The sequence below is a fragment of the Schistocerca piceifrons genome, chromosome 1 (genome assembly GCF_021461385.2).
Source record: "Schistocerca piceifrons isolate TAMUIC-IGC-003096 chromosome 1, iqSchPice1.1, whole genome shotgun sequence".
Taxonomy (NCBI): domain Eukaryota; kingdom Metazoa; phylum Arthropoda; class Insecta; order Orthoptera; family Acrididae; genus Schistocerca; species Schistocerca piceifrons.
Genome location: NC_060138.1, coordinates 70,552,756 through 70,578,419, shown reverse-complemented (window position 1 = coordinate 70,578,419; position 25,664 = coordinate 70,552,756). Strand labels below are relative to the sequence as shown.

Sequence of the window (25,664 nt, the reverse complement as noted above, 5' to 3'; positions counted from 1 at the left end):
CTTCCTCTATTGAACCTTCTTTGTCAGTTTCATTCTCAAGTAGCATATCAGTTTGTTCTTCATCCTTATCTTCCTTCCATCTCTTTTCAGTATTATCACAACCTATATTTGGCTGAATTACTCTAATTTTCTCACTGTTTTCCTTTATTTTATATTTAGAATTCTCTAAAAAACTACGTCTCTGCTCCTGATTATCTTCTTATTCACAGGATTACACTATCTGTATCCTTTCAAATCCTTATATTATCCATCAAAAACATATTTCTGCGATTTTGCATCCCATTTACCTCTTAATTGTTTGAAATCTTAACCATGTCTTCACATCCAAAGACTTTTAAGTGCCTTAGGTCTAGTTTCTTACCAGTCCATACTTCATAAGATGTCTTGTTTGTCATAGCTTTGGTAGGTGATCTGAAAATTGAATACAACGCTGTTGGCACCACCTCTGCTCAAAACCACTTAGGTTGTTCAGCATCGCTTAGCATACGTCTTGCCTTCTCTAGTATAGTTTTGTTGGCATGTTCTGCAGCTCTATTCTGAGTGGGAGTATAGGAAATGGTAGTCAGATGCCTGATACACATTTCATTCAACTGGTAATTAAACTGTCTGTTTACATACTTTGATCCATTGTCCAGCCTAATAATCTTAATTTTCGTCCTCACCTGTCTTTCGACCATTTTGCAATAAACAGCTAATATATCACTCACTTGATCCTTGGTACTTATGAAGTAAATGTGAACGTATTTTTAAAAAAAAATCATATTTGAGTGTCAGGAAATGGTAGCTACCTCATAAGGATTTGTTCTCCATAGATGCAGAGAGGTCTATGTGAATGAGTCGAAAGACTTCCATAGATCTGCTTTGATTTGATTTAAATGACAGTCTGGCCTGATTCCCTTGCAAATACATTTCACTCTGTACATTATTCTTTTGATAAGTTTCCATCCCAGCTGTCATATTTGTCAATAAGGCCATACTTTATCTATTCAAATGTCCAAGACTCCTAAGACACAAGAAATCTTTTGCAATGTAAGTGGGGTGATTTCCAGTTTCAGTAAAATCTTGAACTGTATTTAATTTGTAAATAACTTTTACTTCAGTTGCAATGGCTACTACATCGGCACAATAGTAAATTATTTTGGATCCCTCTGCATGAAATATAACTTATTACCCTTCTTTAATACTTCGCTTACCAACAGCAAATGAGTTGCAATATTCTTCATATATGTAAATCAGGTGCAGTAACATTTTGCTTTTCACCATTCACTAGAAAATTAAGATTAATTTTCCCTGTGAGTTCACACTCTAACTTATACCTATCAACTGTGGAAATTCCAATGTTAGTTCTTGAGTGAATATCATACAAAACTAATGGAGCTTGAATAATACACACAGATGCTCCTAAATCTAGAAACCATTCTGCATGATCTTCACGTGCTTTACTAAAAGAATAAAAAGCAAAAAGTGCTTTACCTTTATGGGTAGTTTTCCCGTCAGGATTACTAGAATTAAGATACTTGTTTTCATTAATACCCAAACTTTCGTTACACTATGATGACAAATTTACACTCTTCTGGCATCTGAAACATTTTGTTGTCTTCTTATATTTTGAGTATAAATTTCTTCTTTGGATCATAAGCAATTAGCTCATTTTTCATGTCCTGTAGAATCCGTTCCTTCACACTATCCACTATAAAGGGTATTCCTGAATGTTCCAAACACATAATCATAGGTGAATATTTCAATGGTAGCCCAGCTAAAAAAAAGTGCCAATCCATTCTGCCACAATTTCAAAACCAATATTCCTCAGTCAATTTGAGACTGAAATTATTTTATTCACACATTAGTCCGCATTTTTGCACTTGTTCAGTCTTGTAGTTATCAACACACAAAGTAATCCTACTTTTCTCATTAAACCTCCATCTTCAAACACGTTTTTCAGTTTGTCCCATACCTCCTTTGCTGATGTATCGTTTCCTTTGTTATTGGATCAATCACAAGGATTAGTTTTGATTTCGCCTTCGGATCCTTAGCAGAAAAAATTGATTCTGTAGGTTTCTATTGATCATTTATGACCTCCCACAGGTCATCCTAATCTGAGGCGTGTTTTTTAAGTAAGGCCCGTTTGAACATAAGTACACAACAGAAGGTGATTTCAAAAAAGTAAATTTATTTTCAGAAAGTACATATTTCACTCTATTTTTCGACATAGTTGCCAAGTTTGTTGAAACACGTATCATACCTCTCAACCAATTTTAAAATACCTTCTTCATAAAAACTTGCCACCTGCTCTGATAACCAAGAGTTCACTGGCATGTCCATGTGGTCGTCGTCATTGTAATGGTTGTCACTGAGGTGTTGTTTGAAGTGGAGGAACAGATGGTAATCCCTCGGCACAAGACCAGGACTGTAGGATGGGTGGTATAAAACGTCCCAGCGAAAACTGTCCAATAAATCGCGGTTCTGACCTGCTGTGTGAGGTCTTGCATTGTCATGGAGAAGAACAATTCGCTTTGTCAGCACGCCGCGTCTTTTGTTTTGAATCTCTCTGCATAGCTTTCTCAGGGTTTGGTAATATGATTCTGCATTGATAGTGGTTCCTCATTGCATGAAGTCGACCAACAAAACACCATGCCTATCGCAAAACACTGACGCCTTGATTTTGCGCTGGGACAGAGTCTGTTTGGCCTTCACTTTTACAAGCAAATTTGTGTGTCTCCATTCCACACTCTGTTGCTTCGATTCGAGCATGATATGCGAAACCCACGTTTCGTCTCCAGTGACGATCTGACTCAAGAAGCCGTCACCTTCGTGATAACGAGTCAAGAACTTCATCGTCCTCTGTTAGGAGCTTTGGGACCCAACAGGGGCACAGTTTCCTAAGCTTTAGGTGTTCAGAAACAATGTTGTAAAGCTCTGATCTCGACACATCAGGAAATTCGTTTGAGAGGTCTATTATTGTGAAGCTCCTGTTCTCACGAATCCTCACTTCAACTGAAGCCACCAAATCGTCTGTAATCAAAGAAGGGCGACCAGAACGGCCCTCATCATGGTCGTTGGCATGGCCATCTTTGAATTCACGTACCCATTTATGCACTTTGCTTTCACTCATAACGGTATCACCGCACATTGCGCAAATCTGTCGATGAATTTCTGCAGCAGACAGGTTCCTTGCTCACAAAAACCGTATCCCTGAGTGAATTTCACACGCAGCGCGCGAGTTGATGGTCTTAAACATTTTGAAAGCAGAGGACAGAACTGTACAGGTTAGCTATAGAGCTGAAAGTGAGCATAGTTGTTCCCGAGGCATACCGGTACACGACGCACGCGCTCGTTGCGGTATGCGCGTGACCTACTAGTGTCTACAGAAAAACTGACCTTACTTAAAAAACATGCCTCGTACAATTATGTCAAAGACAAATTTCCACATTCCATAATTCTTGCGACCTACGAGCTGCTCTATTTGCGTTATCTGTGTTGTAGTCACATTAACAGTCACTTTTATTCACTGTACACACAATGTAATTTTATACAAACTTCTGTGAACTTTTACACAAAAACATGTCGTCATGAAATTTATTATTGCGCTTTAATTCAGTGCTGGGTACAAAATCTGTTGGTTTCTTTGTGTAGTGCAGCGAAAGAAAGTAGAAAAATTGTTTAGGAACAAAGTAAAACTTATATTTTATTAACACATTTTTCATCTTGGCTTTGCACATGATCTCATTGCCAATCAAGATGATGTCTTATTTCACAGAGGTCTAATGCACTCAGTACAAAGTGTTCTATGCACAACTCCACACACTGGAAAAATACTTTTTCACATTTCTCAAACAATCCGTCCATTGTTGATCACATGACCCCTAAGCTCATTTGTGCTTGACACTTGATCATATGCAGATCTCCATATTTAGTTTCATTGTGGTATTTATGGTTAATATCAGTAGTTTTTCTTCTGTTAATTGTTATATACTGTTTCTTTCCGAAAATTTCTTACAAATTCATAATAAATGACGAGAGATTAGTTGCAGTAGTGAGGCAGCAGTTTGAATAGCACAACATGAGTGTACTAAATTACTTTCCCTCTACTACATTTATAAAGTGGGCTTTTCTACGTAGCAGTACGGTATTTAATATTTAACAATGAAATGCGATGCAATATGGCTGCAACATGAAGTGAAAAAATACTGTAGGTAAAGTAAGATTGATTGGTAGGAGGAATTTAATTGTATGTTATCAAGCATTTCTAGCATTTCATAAAGAAGTGGGCTGAATCCTATGTGTTTGTGGCAACTTATTTATTGTTAAGCAGCTCTCTGGATGTGGGTGCAACAGTGTAACAGGCAACAGTGGTCCATATTTATGTGATTTCATTAACTAACACGGTATAAATAAGGCACTTGAACTATTAAAAGCCAAATACAATTCGTAAAGAAGACCTATAACTCTTGAAGGGAAGGATATGGACAGAGATATTACAATTAGAAAAAAATTGCACTAGACTGGCTACAAAACTTAACCTTAAACAACCAGTTTTTCATGGGATATGATGGCAGATCGTAACACTGAGTTCCTTTTAGTAATTCTGGTTGTAGTTTGCTGTAACAATTGAAAAACTGATACTTCTAGTTTCTAAAATATAAAATGAAGATTCCTCTTCTTTGAGCTCCTTGTATAGTGTGTGAAATTCCCCTTCTGTACCATGTAATGACATTTTCCGGATAAACACACTTTTTTCTGTCATTTCGCACTTCTGTCTTCCTTCTCTAATATACAAACTATGCCTGCAAGATGCAAACCATTTGAGTCCGTTAAATGTCATTTTCATACAGATGTGGACTCCAGCATCCACATGTATAAGCCACCATGTTGTGTATATGCATTTCACGTGTAAAAATAGTTGAAAATCGTCTTTCAAAGATTGCAATTCTCGCGAGAAAAACAGGTGAAGACAGCCATATGAGCTGAGATAACATGACTTGGACTAACCTGATGTGTGATGACATGACGGACAGTGTGAATACACATTGACATGATGCTTCCGTGACGTGACGGTACCATAATGGCCAGTGAGAACTGGTTTTAAAGTAGCGAATGATTTGGAAAAGATTTTTTCGAGTTCATAAATAACTCAGTACTTGGGAAACCGATGTGAAATAATAGAAACACAGCGAACATAAAATTATTTTCAAATAGTAGAAACAAAATTCAAATGATGAACAATATTTCATGAAAGTCTTGCTACTACTCACATGAATAAAACTAAACTCACATTTAACATGCCAGTTTACATTGGAATGAGCTTAAGTTGTTTGCCAAAGAATTAATGTATAATTTTCATCATAGAGTTATGAAAGCAAAATATGGAGAAAAATTTGGACTTCATTATCGAGATACTGACAGTTACATCTATACTACACAAACAGAAGATTTTTATGAAAATGTGAAGAAAATACTTTATAATTTTGATACAAAAGATAATATTTGCTACATTCACAAGTAAATAAAGAAGTATTAGGAAAAAATGAAAAAAGAATATAATGGAAAAATAATGGAGGGATTTTGTAGATAAGATCAAAAATATATGCTTTTGAAATTGGTGATATTGTGGAGAAAAATCTAAAGAGTAAAAAATAAAATAACTTTACAAGATTTTAAAGATTGTGTAATGACATTTAACAATATAGAACAATTAATTGAAAAGGAATTAATAAACATATAATTATTCTGTTAAGGTTAATATAAAACACTAAGTACTCATGATGATACAAGATACCTTTTAGACAATAAAAGAGATACATTACCACATAGATATCTTAAAATAAGTATTTGTCAAAATTTGCATTTAATATATTTTCAATTTTTGTAGGATTCAACATTTAATATATTATTATTTTCCATTGAAAAATACATTAATTATATGTTCTTTGATTTTTACGTTTTATTCCTAGACATCATAATCGTCTTTTAAACTCATAATATCACTAACATTCGAACAAAACCTCTTATTATACTTATCAATCTAGAATGCGCAGGTGATAATTAACATTTTCGTAGATTTATCAGATAACACAGTTGATGTTCCGTTAAAATATATTTAATAATAGAACTTTCGAACTCGTCCAAAACACTGAAGAGACCCATTTATCTAGAAAAAAATTATAATAAAATTTTTAAGGAAATAAATGAGACAAATGAAAAGATTTTACCTTGTTTTACTGGGTTTTCCATTTTCTTATCTGTATATTCAAGAAAAAAAGAAGTGATGCTGAGGAAATGATTTGAAGCTTATTTATCTGATTTTATACTTGAAATATTTTCGATGTTTATTGTTTTAATTAATTATTTCGAGTAGATGAAATTTGTATGTTCTAGCACATTTTGCAAGATGATGAAAAAGTCACGAAAACTTGACAGAAAGATAGGGAAATGATTGGTCTTTAAAAACAGTTTCAAAAAACATATGAAAAACTAGAAAAATAGTGACAATATTTGAAATAATAACATTTGTGGATAATGGACGGAAAAGTGATGAAAATGGACGAAAAAACATGTACTTTCGCTCAGTGACCTCTGTTGATCATTTCCATTGTGATTTCTGATATTTTGGGAAAATACTTATTTTTATCATAATTTCGGACAATGTCCAACATATTTACTTGAAACTTTGCGATTTTTTTTATCTTCTTGGAAAATGTTGACAGGACATGCAACCTACACCTTCTTACATTAAAGAGAAAATTTGCAGTTGTTTCTCATTATTAACACGAAATTCATTGATTTGGAAGCATTTACTGGCTGCTCTCTAATGATCCCTACGTTACTGCTTTAATGTTGCTAAGTCTTTCCCAGATCAACAAAGGTCTTATCATCTAATTTCCACAACATAGCTCTGATCTAATCATTTACACAGAACCTTGTGTCACACCTTGCATGATGTGGAAGGCATGATCCCATATAGTTGAATTGCATTGTATGCTTTCTGTCAGTCTGGTAGGATCTGATTGTGAGTAATTCTAAAACCATAGCATTGGAGTTTTTCTAATAGTATTCTATGGTTGACAGTGCCAAATGCCTTACTGAGATCCACAAGGATAGCATTAACAGATAATTGATTCAAATGACGATAGTGTCGGCTAAATGAAACAACATTTGTAACTGCTTTTACTGTTGACAAATTGGACCTGAAGCCATACTGAGTGTCGCTAAGAATATTATTCACAGACATATGTTCATTCATTTGGAGTTGTATGCAATATTCCAGGTCTTTTGAAATGTTGGGCACTAGAGAGATTGAGCGGCAAATTCTATGGAAAGACTTGTCACCTTTTTATTGCCGAGCAGTAATAACTGTCATTTTTAAGGATGAAGGGAAACAGCTAATGACAAACATCCGTTTTATTAGAGAATGAAATGGATGTGCTGTTACATCCACAATTGTTTTGATCACAAAATTGGAGAAACCATAAATTTCTTTCGATTTTGAGTAATTTAATTTTGCTATTGTAGATGTAATATTGGTTACTTTTACTTTCCTCCATTTAAAGCCAGGAGTTATATCTTCAAAATTTTGTATTAAGGAGTTCCCATGATTTGAATTAAGCAGGTTGTCATATGTTCAGTTGCAGCAGTGTTATTCGTATTGCCAAAATTAATAAAGAAAGTGTTGAAATCATCTGGCATGATACCAGCATCACAGGTGTTATTACTGCTAATATCTTTACTTCAATAAGTAAGCACATTCTTTCTGTCTGCCTGTATAAAATGAGTCAACCATCCATTGCAGCAAATGTTAATAACTTTTGTCCTGTTAACGATGACATCCTCGAAAATATATTACACATGTTTGGAGAAGGGGGATTAGTAAGCTTGAAAGAAAGCGTTCTGGACGAACTCAACAGAGAAAGTATTGTGCCTTCTGATTTAAATCAGCAGAAGGAGAAAATGAAGCAAAATTTTTCTGATCTGACTGACACTATATGATCTTCAAGGCAGCTGGAGGTTTTAAAACGCCAAATGTCAAGTCTGAAATCTACATTGGCTGCTTTTGACTCCATCATCAAAGACATGGTCCCTGCATTGTTGTAGGGGAAAATATTTTAACTCATAGAGCCTGTTCTCTGCAAAGATTAGGAAAACAGTGCACCATAAGCACCCCGAGAAAACGTATGCAGCTGAGGCACAAAAGCATTACTATTTTTCTGTTACAAGACAGGCAATAGATACCGACGTTAACACAATGCAAATTTATCTTCTGTAACTTTTTTGTTTGTAACGTTTCTCAGTGTTCTGCAGTTCATATAGTAATTCTGCTGTTGCTCCTATACTCCACTCAGTGACATAAAGAATGGGTATTTTTTCCTTGATAAATCTGAAGAGCTTGAATTTATGCAGTGCTATGTATTCTCAACTTTCTTAAAAGTTTTGGTTTTGCTATTCTTGCGATTAAAATAGTGAGCAGTGGTCGTAAGCAGTTCGAGTACCAGTGATGTGGAAGAAGATGATAGGGGAGAGTGGGGGAAATACACGCACCTAAGGAAAAATCGATGTGAACCATTAGTTATGTCATTAAAACCTACGAAAATAAGTACATACCATACAACGGACATTTCTCCACATGTTCCATACATCTGTAAATTGTTATATACAGTACCCTAATTTTGAACATTAAAATAAAAAAAAGTGCAAATGCGTGGTATTCCCCACACCTGAGGGTAATGACACGCAAAGTACTAGTAATAACACGTAAAACAAACAAACCATAAAAATGTACAATAATTGCTATTTTTATTTGCTTATTAGTTACTACAAATAGTAAACAGTATATTTAAGAACGAAATAATGTAATTCTACAAACATCTCTTATAATTTTCGTTTTTTACATTTTTATTGATGTGAAAATTCATTTTCTCATACAGCAAAGATCGCACTTGTAACCTTTTGGAGTGTTCCAGCCACTACATTCTTCATGACTCCATCTGCTACAATAAATACATCGGTACCATAGTTCTTCATCTTTCTCAAACTCTCCACAAACTAAACAGACATCTTCTGAAATCGCCAATGGATCAATATCATCCATTTCATCGTCATCACAAATGTTCTGCAAGACCAGATTTAGGTCATCCTCGCTGCTACTTTCACTTTCTTGGTGGTGTTTCTTCTTATATAATGTCTGTTTCTTCTTTGAGCCTTTTTTAAGTTGCAGATTTCTGCACTTATCTTCTTTATCCTTTATAATTCTTTTTTTTCCCTTCAGCTTTCTTTTTCATTGCTTCTTTTCGTTTCTTTATTGATAACTCCGTTAGCAGTTTATTCTTCTCTGGAGTTGCTGTAAGGATCATTGACTTTCCCTTCGGCTTTGCCTTGGCTTGTTTCGTCTTAGAAAGAACTTGTTTTTGTTTTGGAACAGGAGATATGTCAAATACACTAAAGTGCTAGACACATGCACTTTTAGTTGGTGTTGTTGTGACCTCTTCTAGGCCTACTAGAAGTGGAACATCTTCTGCTGAAGATCCAGGAATCTGTTCTTGACTCCTTTTGGGGATATGCGGCTCGTTTGTAGATGCAACCACTTCATTTCCATTTGTTGCATTCGGAACCTCTTCATCTTCAAGGACAACATCTCTGAAGATCTCACATTGTTGTAAGTCGTCATGCTGAAATTTGTTTGGATTGAAAGGGCAAATCCCACATGCCTTAAACCCTGACTGCCCTTTGTCCATGGTAGGGACCTTAATATATGCCTTATTAAAAAGTTCTGCTAACTCATATGGTGTAATTTTTTTATACACCTGCGACTTCATATACATGTCACATTCACGATTGAAGGCTGATTTCAAAGAGGAAAAGAATGTAACATCTAGTGGTTGAAGCTTGTGAGAAGTGTGTGGAGGTGTGGTTACCATGACAATAGAATGTTTTTTGCAAAATTCAAAAATATCAAGTGAAATGTGGCTGCTGTGATTATCTAAAATCAGCAGCACAGGGTCATCAATAGTTGATTTTACATTATTCTGAAAATGTTGGATCCATTCGAAAAAAATGACTCATTGGACCAGCCATTGACGGAACAACCATATATTGGTCCTACTGGTCCACCTTTACTTAAGAGATTTGACATCCTCTTCCTGGGGAAGATAAACATAGGGGGGGGGGGATGTAGGTATCAGCAGCACTGAAACAACATATCACAGTCACGTTTTTCCCCCTTTCCCAAGACGTGGCCCCACCTATTTGTTTAACACCTTCAGGAGCCAAAATTCTGTCAGGCTTTTCAAAAATGGTTCAAATGGCTCTGAGCACTATGGGACTTAACATCTATGGTCATCAGTCCCCTAGAACTTAGAACTACTTAAACCTAACTAACCTAAGGACATCACACAACACCCAGTCATCACGAGGCAGAGAAAATCCCTGACCCCGCCGGGAATCGAACCCAGGAACCCAGGCGCGGGAAGCGAGAACGCTACCGCACGACCACGAACTGCGGACCTGTCAGGCTTTTGTACAGTATTTATGCCCGTTTCATCGACGTTGAACACTCGCCCCTCTTTAAATTTATATTTTTCAAAGACACGTTCTAAATTTTTAAAATATGCATTAACCTCTTCTTCATTAAATGCCTGCATTCTGTTAATGCTAGTTGCTTCAGGTTTTCTCACGCTAATACGTGGGTTTCTTTTTAAAAATAGAGCTAGCCAATCCTTTCCAGCTAACCGAGATGACTTATCAAAATTGTTTGCAATGTTGTTAGCCTCTGCATGCTCAAATGCAATCTTTCGCAGATGGATGCATGTAATGCCATAGAACAGCTTGGCCATTGTAATAATATGATCCCTAATCTCAATTTCCTGTTCTGTCGACAATGTTGGGTTTCTTTCAAGTTTTGGACCCTCGGTATTTTTAACCTTCATTCTCGTTCGCAGTGTAGCCTCATGAATCCCGAAAGCTCTTGATACTTCTCTTATTTTTCTTCCAGATTTGATGGCGTCAAGAGCCTTACAAAGTTCCTCTTGCGTCCATTTTGCTTTCTGGGTTATCTTTTATAATATCTACCCATCTGAAATTTAAAAAAAACCCTCGTTAGTATTGAAAATATAACCTGCAAGGGGGAATACCACGCACTTCAACAGCTGCGTGGTATTACCCCACCGTAAGTTCGATGACTAACCTATGCATAACTCGGCACCTAATTCAAATAACGGGACAAATCTAAGATAAAATTAAAGGTTACATCTATGGTTAGTAGTTGATACGCAAGAATTACATTAAAGCAACTTACAGTAGCACTTACCTTGCAAAATAGAGCTGACCAAAATTACATCAGACACGCCGAAAATAAACAATACTTCACTGCTCCAACAATGCCACTGGAAAATGGCTGGCGTAAGCTGCATAGTAGTTGTTACTCCTGCCGGCAGGGTGTAGCACCAACTGGGAACAGCTTGCGCCATTCAAACTGCATAAATCAGCCTGTGTGGGATTACCCACATGCGTGTAATTCCCCCACCTTCCCCTACTTTGTGTAGGACGCTTTTGGATTCAGTTAGTATCACCACCAGAGAACGAGGAATTAATACAGTAAATATAAGATCTCTATTTCAGAGCTGCGTTTAATTCTACATATACTTCCAGTGATATTACAGTGTGGTGGTAGGTCGTAACGATCATGCCGCTTTTGTGTTGCGCACCCCGTGAATATCACTGCAATTCGTATGTCCTGCTAGAGCCGGCTCACTTGATGAGCGTGGAGCCGCAATTGCACCTCAACCGCTATACACAAGTTCGACCATGACTCCTTCTCGACACCTGATAAGACTGAATTGCTACTCATCCTTGGTCACTGACAAGGGTGGGGTGGGGGATGTGATTCCCAATTGTTGCTACTGATGGGAGTGGGTGTTTGAGGCGGTGTGAAATATGATAGCTAAATCTAAATGTAAATACGTTTAAGAAGGAAAAAAAGTCACAACGTTCCCTTGGTTTTAATATAAGATGGAATACACCTGGCACGTTATAGGACTTGGAATCGACGCACTTGTTTTCGGAATATGCCTCAAACAGTACATAAAAGGTCGACGTGCAACTAAAGCGTTACAGGTAATGTCTTTCTTCATTAAGTAGATGTTAGGGTTTTTTCAATTAATTCCGTTTACATGTTAATGAAACATGGATAGAGAGTTTACACGGGACGAGTGACCTTGCACTTATCATGCAAAAGACGATTTAGAGAGAGCTGTATCTAGCGTTCTTAGTCAAGAACAACTTTCGTTATAGATAGTATTTTTAAGGTATCAGATCATTACCGTCACGTTTGTAGCAGCAGCACACTGTACGTCAGAGAGATCAATTTAGGTAATGTGATGTTAAGAGATCATTCGCAATGATGTGCACTGCTGATACATTGACAACTTACACAGAAAGACAGGTTCTTTGCGGATTGTTGTATATTGATTTTCCTCTGGAGAACTTCTGTGAAAACTGAGAATGTGCTTGTAGACTAATCAAAGAGAACACTTATGGAAATTTTTCTCAAGCGGTGGAGGCATTTAATCATACTCATGCACACAGCTGCAAATTTCTTGTGCATCAGTCAGCAAAAATGCCTGGAAAGTGAACTATATCTAAAGCTGTAGGCCTACATGATACATCAGTTCAACTCTCCTCAATACTGGAAGCAAAGTACACAGGAAAAGCTGGTCTAAAAATTCTTGGGAAGAATTGTGGCACTTGCTGTACCACTGTAAATAATGATCTTAATAATTAAGTTAATTATTAATTTTCTTTCTGAAAAACCTATGTTTAGCACATAAACATAGCACACAGCACAAAGTTATCCCAGCCTTGAGCCTGGTTCTGGCACACAGTTTTAATATGCCAAGAAGTTTCAGAATAAAATTGTTTAGAGCACTTAAAAGAATTAATGTTTAAACCATGAGATAGTATGGAGTTCATCAGGTACAGTGGACCATTTTTTATGTGGGCTGCTGTATGGCACTGCTGTACAAACCACAGTTTCCATTCAGACCAAACAATGAACATTTTTTAATCCTGAGGTGAGTGATCAAAATGTTGTTGAATGTATAGTGGGCACATCCATGCATATTGGTTCTTCTCAAATTACTGGATGTGTGATGATGATGATATTGGAGTAGTTGTTGTTGCAGCTGTCCACAGTAGTCTATCATGTGCAGGTCTCTTCCTTTCTGCATAACTGCTGCAACCAACATCCACGTGAACTATTTTACCGTATTCAAGCTGTGGCCTTCTCCACAATTTTTTAACTCCCTCCCGTGGGACCTACACACATGCTCAGTACATTACCAAATTAACTATTCTTTGATGTCTGTGAACATCTCATTAACACCTTATCCCTTCTTTAAGTCAAGTTGTGCTATGAAGCTCGTTTCTCCCCTATTCAAAGTAGTGTGTATTCAATGGGAGATCAACATCTACCTACCCATCTTGTGTTTTCATTTGTAGCATTACATTTAAGAACACTCTATTCCATTCTTTTCCGAAATGTTTATCATTCATGTTTCATATTTGTACAAGGTGACACTCCAGACAAATACCTTTAGAAAAGACTTAATAACTCTGGATTTATATTTTGTGTCAACATATAAGCAGCAGTAAATTACAGATAATGGAATTTAATTGAATTAAAAATCTTGTTATGCCAAGAGAATTAAAATATATAGGCTAACAAGATATTAAAAGTAATAGAAGTTTTGCTGAATTGCCAGCAAAATGATTGAAGTGAACAGGATATAAAATGCTGACAGCCAACAAGGGAAGCTTATCGGAAGACAAGAAATATTTATCACTTTTCACATTTGAAATTTGCTTTGCTTTGTTTTGTGGACTCCTAGACCAGTATTCTTATGCAATTGCTGCAGTACTTTTGTCCTCCATTGAAGATGCTTCTTTTTTCCATGTTGATTGAAACTACGCAAGCAATCATTTATATCAAAGAACAATTTTGTTGATAAAACTAATCATTTATCAGACAGAAGTTTTGCTTATGAAAATAGGAGTACCAGTCATTGGAACATAAATCAGTTAGGCCTACATTTAATGGTAAGGAAAGTAAAAGCTTTCACTTTGGACTGGATTTAGGAAATGTTATGTCTCACTCATGTGACAACATTGTAGGTTGGCAGGTCCTGAATTCTCATTTCTTTTGGAGAGAAAATGAATTGTGGAGAGAGTGTTGATATTCTGAGAGTAATTTTCACTATTTTTGCAAGGTAAAGCATGTCGTGGGTAATTTGATTTCATCTTATTCATACAATGCATGTCAGTTCATCATCATTAATTTCTCTGGGAAAACAGACGTCTAAATCATATATTAAGAAATAAAATATTTTCTTTTTCTCGTGATTTCTTTTTTTAATTTACAGCTCTGTGAAAAGTGTGTATTTCTGAACTGTTTATCATCCAGTTTTCATATTCGTACAAGGTTACACTTAATAAAGCAGAAAACTAAAAAATGTAACTAATAAAAGTACTGGAGACCTGGCAGGTTGTTGGATTATTTTTAAATCTCTCCTAGTGTGCTCAGACTTTGTTGAGAGGCATACTGATGGGCTTTTAACTTATTTTAACTAAGAAAATACAGACTTTTAGATTTGTTTCTGATATTATTATTATTATTTTTTTTTTTTCCCATAAGACAGAATGGCATCTTCCCTAAAATACATCTTTCCTGTTATATTACCACATGCGACTGGTCTAGCTACTAACAATGTCTTCTCTCCTACAGCTATCTTTATGACTTAAATATTTAATAACAATTTAAAAAAAAAAGATTTTTATGAGTTTTTACAAATTATTTACTCAACCCCATCACAAAACTTATAAAAACTGCACAGTGTATTATTTATTGTGTTAATAGTTGGCACAATCAGAGTGGGTGATTTGTTATGTGTAAAGTGTTAGAAAGTATTCAACATTCTGCGTATTTAGCACGTAATTTCTAGTGTAAAATAAGCATTTGTGCAACTCTGAGCCAAGCACTCTTTTGTTTGTTTGAAACACTCGGAATGTGCACATGAGTCATTCTGTTTAGTTCTGTGTGTAGTCTGAACTTTGTTAGATAGGGTACTGGTGATGGAATACAGCAGTGAAAGGATGTGGTGTGGACTACGAGAACAGGCATAAGAAATAGGCCTACTTCACAGTTTTTGGAAATGTGGCAGAGTTGCCACAGAAATATCTTGGTTCTCAAGTAACTCTGGTACCAACACATATATTGTGCAGAAATTGCTATACTCACCTCAGCAAAAAATTTAGTGGCAACTACCTGAAAGATCAGTAACAAGAATGTGGAACTGAAAAAGACTGTGCAGATGTTTATATTCCTGAAGGTGAAGTTGTTGATGGGTTGAATGTTAACATTTCTGCTGTAGCCTCTAATATCTGGCAAGATAAGAAGCACAAGAAGAAAACACTGTAAAATGGAAGGTGAAAGAACTGGAAAAAGGTTTCACACAAGCATCACCAAAAATTTGTGAAATGTTTAAGTAGATGCAGTGGGAACAGAAAACAAATATGGGCAACAAATGTGATAAGTGGTGTCAAAACCTAAACACAGCAGCCACTTATCCTAAGAAAATATAACTGATACCAGATAGCTGCCCCAAGCAGCTATTGCAAAATGCTCACATTACTTAATTACAAAAACCCATGAAATAAAGAAAGAAAATGATGTTTGGGCAAGTTCAGATTTCTACTGTGAACATTCATTGCAAGATGATCCACTTAACTTTGCTTAGGAATGTTACCTAAATGATGACAAAGAGTGCAGAAGGTAAATTGCCAGTATGGCTGATGTTTCTTCTGTAAGTGGGAATGGTAGAAAAGGTAAAAGATGTATGAAAAGTTCAGTAAGAGAAGCATATCTCCTAGTGAGAAAGGAAAACCCAAATTTAAAAATTGGTCTCACAAAATTACCAAAATGTGTAATGACCAAAAATGGGTGAAACACCAGCCAGTGAAGGAAGTATGCATGTGTATTTACTGCCCTAATTTGAAAATTATTTGTTTCGCCTTAAGTAGTGTTACAGGAAAGAGGTGCACAGAGGTATACCTGATGTTTTTGTGTATATGCTAAGAGCCACAAGATAAATGGTAGTAGTGACTATTGAAGCATTACACCTTCGGGATACTGACAGTGACGTAAGCTGTGTATTGTGGGAAGGCTAAGAGTTGAGTCATTATTGCTTCACATCCTGTGCCATCTGAGTACTTCTGACCAACATCAGCTTTTCTGAATTGCGCAGATGGGAACTCTCCATGCAGTATATCCTATGTTCCTGTAACCCTCCTGGCCTCAGCCTTTGTTATTCATTGTTCTTCATCCACTTATTTCCTTCCCTTTTCCTCTTCATCACTACACAGCCTTCAATTCTACGAGGACACCCACAGTCTTTTTACTTCTCTCCTCCCGCAATCTCCCTCCCCAGCCATCTGTCTAACCTCCCAACTGCACTAACTGCCCTACCCTCTCTCCATCTCACTCTGTATGCTCTCACAAACAGCACTTTACCATCTTCCAACTTTACCCCGCTCTCCCTCCCCTCTACAGCCTCCTCCGTACCCCTACCACCCAGATCGCTTCTCCCTTCACGTAGAGTTGCTTGCAGTCTTGTCTCGGCAGCCAGAGCCAGTGGTCGCGTGTGTGTAAGCTATTTCTGCATGAATGTGTTGTATGTTGTCTAATTCAGAAGGAGGCCTTCTGACCGGAAAGTTACTTGTTTAGTAGTCTTTTTGTTGTGTCTGTCTGTCTGACTCAACTACTCTTCTGTATGGTGAGTAACAATCCATCCTTTTCGTAATATTGTCGGATCTAAAATAAAGAGACTTGAAAGTAAATATGTGTGAAAAACATTAGAAACAGGAAAATGCATTTTCTATATTTAATTTCATTATAAAATGCTTGAACAAAATCAAAAATTGTTTTCCTGCTTGCTTATTTTGACTCATAAAAATCAGTTTTGCATTTCATTTACTCAATGTCAGCAAACATTTTAAATATTTAAGTGTCCGGCTTTTCTACATTGAGTGTAGATAGGTCTAACTTTAAAAAATTGCCCACTCTGATTGTACTTTCAGAAGTACAATGACCAAACAGTATTCTGTGCAATTGCAAGACTATACAGGGTGGTAGTATTGGAGAAAATAATGTATAGAGATTCAAAACAATTTCTTATTCTCTCATTTTTATGAAGAAATATTTGGTAGTTTAAGGAGTTATGATGATATTGTCATTGCTGACAGTAGTTTTTCCACATTACCATTTGTCAAGACAGATAACATCCTATGGCTATTCATATTTTCAAAACGATTTTGAAGTTTGCAATAAGTTAAAATGTTTCGTATTTTATTTTTCCAAATTACAGATTAAATTAAGCTCAGAAGTGTGTATGTGTTAATCATGTCCAATAGTATTTTGAACAGGCTTTTTAATGATTTTTGTTTTGTTTAGTTACAATTTTATTTTTCCTTTCCTTAAGAAATTTTTACAAATGCCCTCATTTAGAGAGGTTTGTAACATTTTAACAAATCAACAAAAAATAAAATATTTAAATTTTTAATAGATGTCATATTTTAAATTTTGTATTTGTTAAAACGTTATAGTCTATATCTAACTGAGGGTATTTGTAAAAAATTCTTAAAGAAAGGAAAAATAAAATTGTAATTAAAAACAAAGCAATAAAGATCATTAAAAAGCTTGTTCACTGATGCTACTGACATGAATTGCAGCAAAAAGAGAAAAAAAAGAGAGAGAGAACATTACTCAGGGTATTCAGCATAACTTTAAGGGAGATTATAAAATATATTATTAAGTTATTAGTTGAGTACTTATAGGAAATACATAAATCTCTGGTCTATATCATCAGACTGGTGTTCACATTTTACTTACCTTCAGCAGGTGAAACACGTAGTACTGTCGATAAATTCACTTAAAAGAAAAGGACACTAGCCTTCAGACTAATAGCTCTGTTGTTGGAGAGGAGAGGGGGTAGGCTTGGAATTGTTAAAAAAAGGAAAAATAAGTTATTCAGACCCCAGAATAAGGGAGACCTACCGGCAGCGAGTTCGATGGCAGATAGGATGAATGGGAAATTGCCAGAGAAATTAGGTCAAGGATGGTACAGAAGGACATCAGGAAGCAAGGATATATTGCAGAGCTAGTTACAATCACCAGAGTACGGGGAAACCAGAACTGGGCAGGAGAATCCAAGTAACCTGTGTGGTGTAGCAAGCACTCAGATCCCTTGAGTCATGCTGTAGAGAAGGTCAGTTCACGAGATAGCTAGGCACACTCACTCACTGCTTGCATAGTGAGCACTCGTGGTAAAATAGGCTGTTGGGTGTAATGACGTAGTGCAGGGGAAGTGCTAATTCTGTGCAGTCTTCAGAGGAATAACCATGTGTTAAGTTGTTCAAAGCCTTAAATGCAATCACATGTACTTAATGGCTCAGTACTTAAAATGAATAGTAGCTCTTTTAAGATTGGTGCAAAGCGGCGTTATGGCCAGGTCACGGACTTATAAGCGTTGGTCAGAAACATTAATATCAATTTTATAACTTGGCAGTGGCAGATGCCTAGTTACAGTTAGAAATTATAGACCTGCAGTGTGACAGACAGTTGCATGTTAAGTTTCATAACAAAATAAGTCTTGTAGACTTGTAAAAAAGTTTCTCCAACATAAATTTCATTACTTCACGTGTTTGCAGCTATGATTGTCAGTGTTTGGACATACATATTTATGTGAATTAAAGAAAGAAATTTACTCACAGAAGTTCACTGACAGACTTTAAATTAAAAGCTTTCTTTGAATTAGTAATGCTCAGAAAATAGCGCCAGTCATTGATGCTTTAATGAAAAGTAAAATAAGTTGTATTCATTGACATCCAGTGTTTCAATGTGTATTCTACGAATAAAATAGGCACAAATACAAATCAATGTTAATTTAAACTTTGTCTGAAAATGACATTCGTCGTAAGGCTGCATCAATTGAAGGAAATATCATGTTTCAAACTTAGCTGCCTATGTTCTTCGGCTTTTTGATTTCATTGTCATTTCTCATCAATGCAACAGCCTTAGGAAGTACATTTGCCACAATCACAATGAAGCTATATCTCCTCAGAATTAATATTAGTGGGCACAGAATTGACTGTTTGGTAAGAGTTTCTTGAGCTAAGCTGTGTTATTGAAATTCCTCCTCCCCTCATCTTCCCCCTACCATTACTCACCATGAGTTGGCTGGTTGCTCACAGCTGTGGCATGAGTGTGAGCCAGTTCGCATGAGTAGATTGCTGAACAGACCTGCTGTAGAGCAGGTTCAGCAAGTGGTTGCTGGGCACTCTCAAAGACACTCCCTACAAGTGGGTCTCTGTCATCCTGTGGTTTGAGGCCATTGATCTTTCTATTTGCAGCTCAGGTCGTCTCCCCTCCATCCATTGGAGTGTCTGTGATTACCTGTATAATACTCTTTGCTACCTCAGTAACATCAGCTTGGGGGGGGGGGGGGGGGGTGCAGATGGCTTTACAACGCTTTGATCCTGTCCTGTCTTGGTTATGGGAGTCTAGCATATGGCTTGGCAAGGCACCGTCTTCAGCATTGCAAATCCTGGACAAAATACACCATTATATGGTCTAATTTGTGACAGGTGTCTTTCAGATTAGGACTGTGATCAATCTATTCATGGAGGCTGAGGTCCCTCTACTGTGGATCACACACTAAAAACTGCTGCTCCATTATACCATACACATTCGCTGCTCCCCTGAGCATCTGAATACCGTGTTTTTTTACCTGGGAGGGAGGCCCAGGACTGGATTCATGATCACAGTTCGCATACAGGGTCTCTGATCTGAACTCCACTCTCCCCCATTGTTGCCTCTTGTTACATAGCAAACGCATATGCCCCCATGGTTTGTACCCCTTTATTAGATCTGTCTTAACCAATCATTTGAACTGAAAGACTGTTGGCACCATGGTTTTTTGCCACATATTCCTGGCCATTTTCGATGCACGTTTGGTTCCAAAAGTGGTATGCACTGATAGCTCAACGATCAAGTGGTTTGGCTACATACATGTAAGGTGCAGTGAACTACTCTCTCTGCCAGACAGATTCAGTGCATTCTCTGCTTAATTGGTGGCCATAAATTGAGCCCTCAGTCACATTCATTCTTGCACTGGTAAGACCTTAATTACCAGTAACTCTGTAAGTAGTCTTCAGGCTGTTGACTAGTACTGCCTCAGACATTCATTGGTTGTGACTATTCAGCATCTCTTTTCTGAGCTCCATCACTCTAAATGGTCGGTCACTTTTGTTGGGACACCTGGTCACGTTGGGACCCCCAAGGAATGAACACTGACTGATTGGTCAAGTTATCTACCAGGATGCCAGCTTTGAAGTTGAGGGTACTGGAACCAAACTTTCAATCAAATTTACGCTGTCAATTGTCAGAAGCTTGGAAGACAGAATATGCCCTGGTTTCTCTAAACAAACTGTGGGTAATAAAGGTGACCATGACCATGAGACAGTCTTCCTTTTGTGCTTCTAGCAGGGAATCCACTCTTCTGTGAGCTTTGCATTGGCCACACTTTTCTGACTCATTGCCACATCCTAATATATGGGGATCCCCCCACCCCTATTGTTGGTGTGATGCCCATATGACGGAGGCTCACATCCTACTGGTTTACCCTAATTTGACCGCCTTGTGGTGAAATCTTTAAACTTGCTGACATGCTGCCTCTGCTGTTAGCGGATGATAAGGCGAGTGATCTGCTTTTACATTTTACTCATGAAGGCAGTCTCTACTCCTTTCCCTGTCACTTGCTCATGAGGCCCTTAGCTGCCCTTTCTTGGTGGTCTGGCATGGCTCCCGGCCTTCCCATCTTTTTCTTCTTCTTATTATTTTACATTTTTCATAGTTTTAATGGCTCATCATCGTTATTCTCTTTCCTGAGATTTTATCAACTTATATGCATTGCTAGCTTTCTTGTGGTAATGGAAGTGAGTTAAACACCAGTTAAATGTAGAGGATGCGTCTCCCACCGCATAACATATCCCAGAGGCTTCCAGTTGCTTTCTGGGCAGAGGATCTCACCCATCTCACTCCTTATCACATCTCTCTCACTTATCTTGCTTCTGTCTCTTGATTTTGTTGATTCTCAGTTATAATCCACTTTCATCTGGATTTGTCTTCTGTGTTCTTCTTCTCTGATAAGTGTTTCTGGGTTGATGCACATAAGATAGAGAGGCCAATGGCCTCATAGTTTGGTCCCCTTAACCTCATTACTCCAGTCCAGTCCGTCAAAGTGTTCAGATTGTACCCAGTGTTAGAGACACTCACAGAAGATACAAGGAAAACCAAATGCCAAGAAAAAGCTCAGAAGGAAAAGGAAAATCTTTAGACATAAAGAAACCCGAAGTGGAGAGGAAATTAAAGAAACCATCCAGGAGGCTCAGCATTCTTTGGCGAGTTCGTGCTTGGCTACCATGGGGCCCCAGCCTATGCAGCATCTTTTTCCTTCTGTACTGCATGTCTATCCTCCTACTATTCTTTTTCCCCTCCCTTGAGGAACATGTCTGGGATATTTTTGGGAATGTGTTCTGCATTTTCAGTAGCCTGATGTCAGAAGAGTCACTCCACTATTTTTTGTTCTTTTTTTTCTTTGTTCATTCATCTTCTCCTCTCCTTCCTGTGCTTCAGCATTTGAGGTTCCATGTGTGCTCCTGAAGGCCGGCCCACCCGTCTGACATGTAGTGGGTGACTGGGTAAAGCATAATTCCCAGCTCCGGGGTCAGCGGATAGGTTTCACATGTACCCCCTGATACAGGCCAGGCCCAGGGAGGGCTGATTGCCCTGACCTTCCCAAATTGTCAGTTGGTCCCTCTGTCAGGAGTTCGGGATGCTGACCTGGGTGTGAATAATCACTTAGGGCGGGTGAGGACCCCCCCCAGTTGGAAGGAGCGTGCCATTGGAGATGCAGACAATCATGGGGGATTATCTCTCAATGGGCTGAATACATCTCAATCTACACCTACTAAATGTAAAAAGAGTGAGGCTGACAATTCAGAGACACTCCCAGCTGCACCTCGGGTCCTCATGGTTTCATGTACTGAAGACAGTCAGTCCTTTGCTATGGTTAATCCATTTGTTATTCAGAAAGGTTTTGATGCAATTGCTGGCTCTGTGAAGTCATACTCTCATTTACACTATGGCACTTTGCTTTTGGAGACTACTTGTGATTCTCAAGCACAACAGCTGCTTGCAGGGTAGCTCCTCCATGGCCCATCGAACACTGAACTCTTCATGTGGAGTTATTTACATTAGGCTGCTTGATGGTCTGACAGGGACAGAAATCCTGACTTACCTCTTTGATCAGGGCATCATTGCAGACCATCAGGTGATAAAAGAGGGTGATGCATCTTTTGAGCCCACATGCACTATTTTTCTCACATTTGATAGAGTAGTGCTTTCATCAAAGTTGAAAACTGGCTATGAAGTTACCAGAGTCTGGCCGTACACTCTGAAGCTGATGCACTGCTACCAGTGTCGTCATTACAACCAAACATGGTTGTCCTTTCGACACCTGGCTAAATTTGTCACCTGTGGTAGGGATGCCCACAAGGGTGATTGTCCATCTCCTCCTCCCTAGTATATCAATTGCAATGGTGTCCATGCAGTCTCCTGCCGAGATTGTCCTTTGTATCTCGATGAGCTGGCTGTCCAAGAGATCTAGATGAAGGAAAAAGTGCCTTACCCTGTCGCTTCCAAATTGTTGGCTAGTCAGAAGTCTTGCATTTTACCATCTAAAGCTTACAGTATTGTTCTTGCTACATCTTGCTCCATGAAGGACATGGCCATGCAGACATGCAACCTTAGATTCAGCACTGTGGTTGTAAAATTGCTCATTGTCGCAGTGGCATCCCTGTGTCCTTCTCCTCCAGCTGTGCAACAAGCCACCAAATTTTCTCCTCCAGTAGCGAAATCACCTCTGCTACACAACCAGCAGGCCAGAAAGGACAGAAGGAACACTTCTCCGAAGATTTTTTACGTCTCTCCGGCCAACAAACATTTGAATAATCATATGCCAACCACAAAGCCTCCAAGAAATCAAACAAAGGCAAACAGCGTTCTCCTTCACCAACTCGGAGATCCCCTTCAACGGTGTTGCCGCATGATCCCCTCACCTGGCTGGCCTTCATCTCGCCGGTGTGCACCGCCAACCGTTTCTCTGACCCAGATTCCACAGATCAACTGTGGGAGAATGCCAATGCTTCTGTAGATTTCATGGAGCAGGACCTCCAGCCTCTGCACCCTGTAGCAGAAAATCTTTGAAGGCTGGCACTCAGCAGCCACCGAGATGACACCCATTCGCTCTTCCCCTTTACTCGTAATGACTCTTCTCCAGTGGAACATTCATGGCCCTAGATCCAACAAGGAGGAATTATGGCTGCTTTTGGAATCACAGTGCCCACTTGTCTGCCTCTAGGAAATGAAATTGTGTCCTCACAAATGTTTTAACCTCTCACATTTCTTTCCAGTCCACTTTGACCTTCGCCTCGAGGACGGCATTCCGTCTCGTGGAGGAGTCGTGTTGCTCATCTAGGATAATATTCATAGTCAGACCATCTCCCTGAACACCTGACAGCAAGCTCTTGCAGTCGGCATTTTTCCTTCCTCGCTTCACCCTTTCCCTTTGTACTTTTTACATACCTTCGTCATTCCGTGGCAGCAGGGCAGACTTCCTCCAGCTTATTGGGCAACCTCCTCATCCCTTTTTTTTTATTGGTGACTTCAGCAGTCACCATCCCCTTTGGGGTTCTCACAGAGGGGTGCCTGCTTGTCTGAACTCAATCAACTCAATGTCACCTCCCTTGACACTAGAGCACCCACATTCCTTTCGGTCTCCTTGCACACCTGTTCCCATTCGGACCTCTCATTCTGCACTGCCCAGCTTGCCTGTCTTCTCAAGTGGCCCATTTCTCTCTGACATCTACTCAAGCGACCATTTCCCGTGTACTGTCCATTTGCTGATTCCTACCCCACCTACATACAAACCCAAAAGGCATCTTTCTATGGCCGACTGGAGGTGTTACTCCTCCCTGGCGACCTTCGATGAACAGGTTTTCTCCAGTTGAGATAACCAGGTAGAATACTGTACCACTGTTATCCTTACCAACACAGAACGTTCCATTCCTCGCATTTCCTCTTTACTGCACTTTGTTGTCCTGGTCTCCAGGTAGATTGTGGCATGCCACAATGTAATTCAAGCACGGAGACATGCTCTCTACATTTTTAACCACCCTCCTATGATGGCGAATTGTGTTCATTATAAACAGTTGTGTGTGCAATGTCATCACTTTCTTCAAGGTAACAAAAAATCTAGCTGGATTTCATACACTAGTTCTTTTAAGAGTTCCAGCCCCTCTTCTGTCCTCTGGGCCAACCTCTGACTGTTCTCTGAGACCAAGGACCATTCTCCAGTTTCTGGCCTGACTGTGGAAGAGGCTGTCACAGAGGACTCTATTACTATTTCCAAGACCTTGGGCTGCTCTTTTGCGGATATTTCAATCTTCACCCATTATCACCCTGCCTTCCTCCATCAGAAACGAGTGGAGAAGGCTTGGACGACACCCCTCTCTTCCCAGAATTATGTCTGCCCTGTGGGTCTGGGGGTTAGAATAGGCCCGAGGTATTCCTGCCTATCGTACAAGGCGACTAAAAGAAGGTTCACACGTTTCGGCCTTTATGTGATGGTCCCCTCTAGGGTTTGACCTCCATTCTTCACAATTTTCCAGAAGAACGAGCCAGTTGGGCAAGGGCACCTTATGAGGTGCATTGTGTCCATCGTGCATTGAGATCATTAGCCCACTTTCTTGTCGTCACATTGCAGTCCTGCCCATTCTCCATCTCTTGGGCGAGGACATCTTCCTGAGTGTGTTTTCTGCCATGCACTATGCAGTGTCGATTTCTGCACCGGCGATGACCATGGACTTCTTTGCACCTGATATCCAGCACGGTAGCCAGTCCGTTGTGGTGGGGCCACCATGTACCCTGTTGGTTGTAGCTCCCTGACCACACAGGGATCACTCTGCTGATGCCTGTGCTGTTAACTCCCCTTGTATGCCTAGGGGTAGATGCCCATCCCCCTGGGGTATCGGGAGTCCTGGAAATGGCCATCCTGCCAGGTGGCTGACACGCAACGAAGCGTAGTCCATCATCTCTTGCTGGTGTTGAAACACCAGCAGTCTCTAAGTGATTACGAGCTCAATTCAACGCACAGAAGTAGGACCCCAAATTGTTCCCCTCCCTGGCCACATCATGGGAGGAACATCAGGCTAACGATGGCAGCAGATCTTATTCGCCCCGGTACCTTGTATGTTCGAGAACTGATGGGACTCTTTCGTGACGGTGAAGCCTCAATGTTTTGTTGAGCATTTAGAGTACAAGTTCGGGGAGGTGGAGGGCTCGTGCAAAATGAGATCTGGGTCAGTCTTGATCAAAACAGCATCCTCTGCCCAGTCACAGGAGTTACTCGCTTGTGACAAGCTGGCGGATGTTTCTGTAACATCATGCCCCATAAGAGCTTAAATGTGGTCCAAGGCATCATATTTCACAGAGACCTGCTTTTGCA

General features: G+C 38.9%; 1 protein-coding gene across 1 annotated transcript in view; it reads left to right on the top strand.

Moving 5' to 3' along the window:
* The first annotated feature begins 11,821 nt into the window (after positions 1–11,821).
* Positions 11,822–25,664, top strand: part of LOC124804816 (mitochondrial E3 ubiquitin protein ligase 1-like) — a 32,772-nt gene continuing 18,929 nt past the window's right edge. The window contains exon 1 of the mRNA XM_047265159.1: positions 11,822–12,102. Within this exon, the coding sequence (XP_047121115.1) occupies positions 11,998–12,102 (105 nt within the window). The 5' untranslated portion in view covers positions 11,822–11,997. The remainder of the gene's footprint in view (positions 12,103–25,664) is intronic.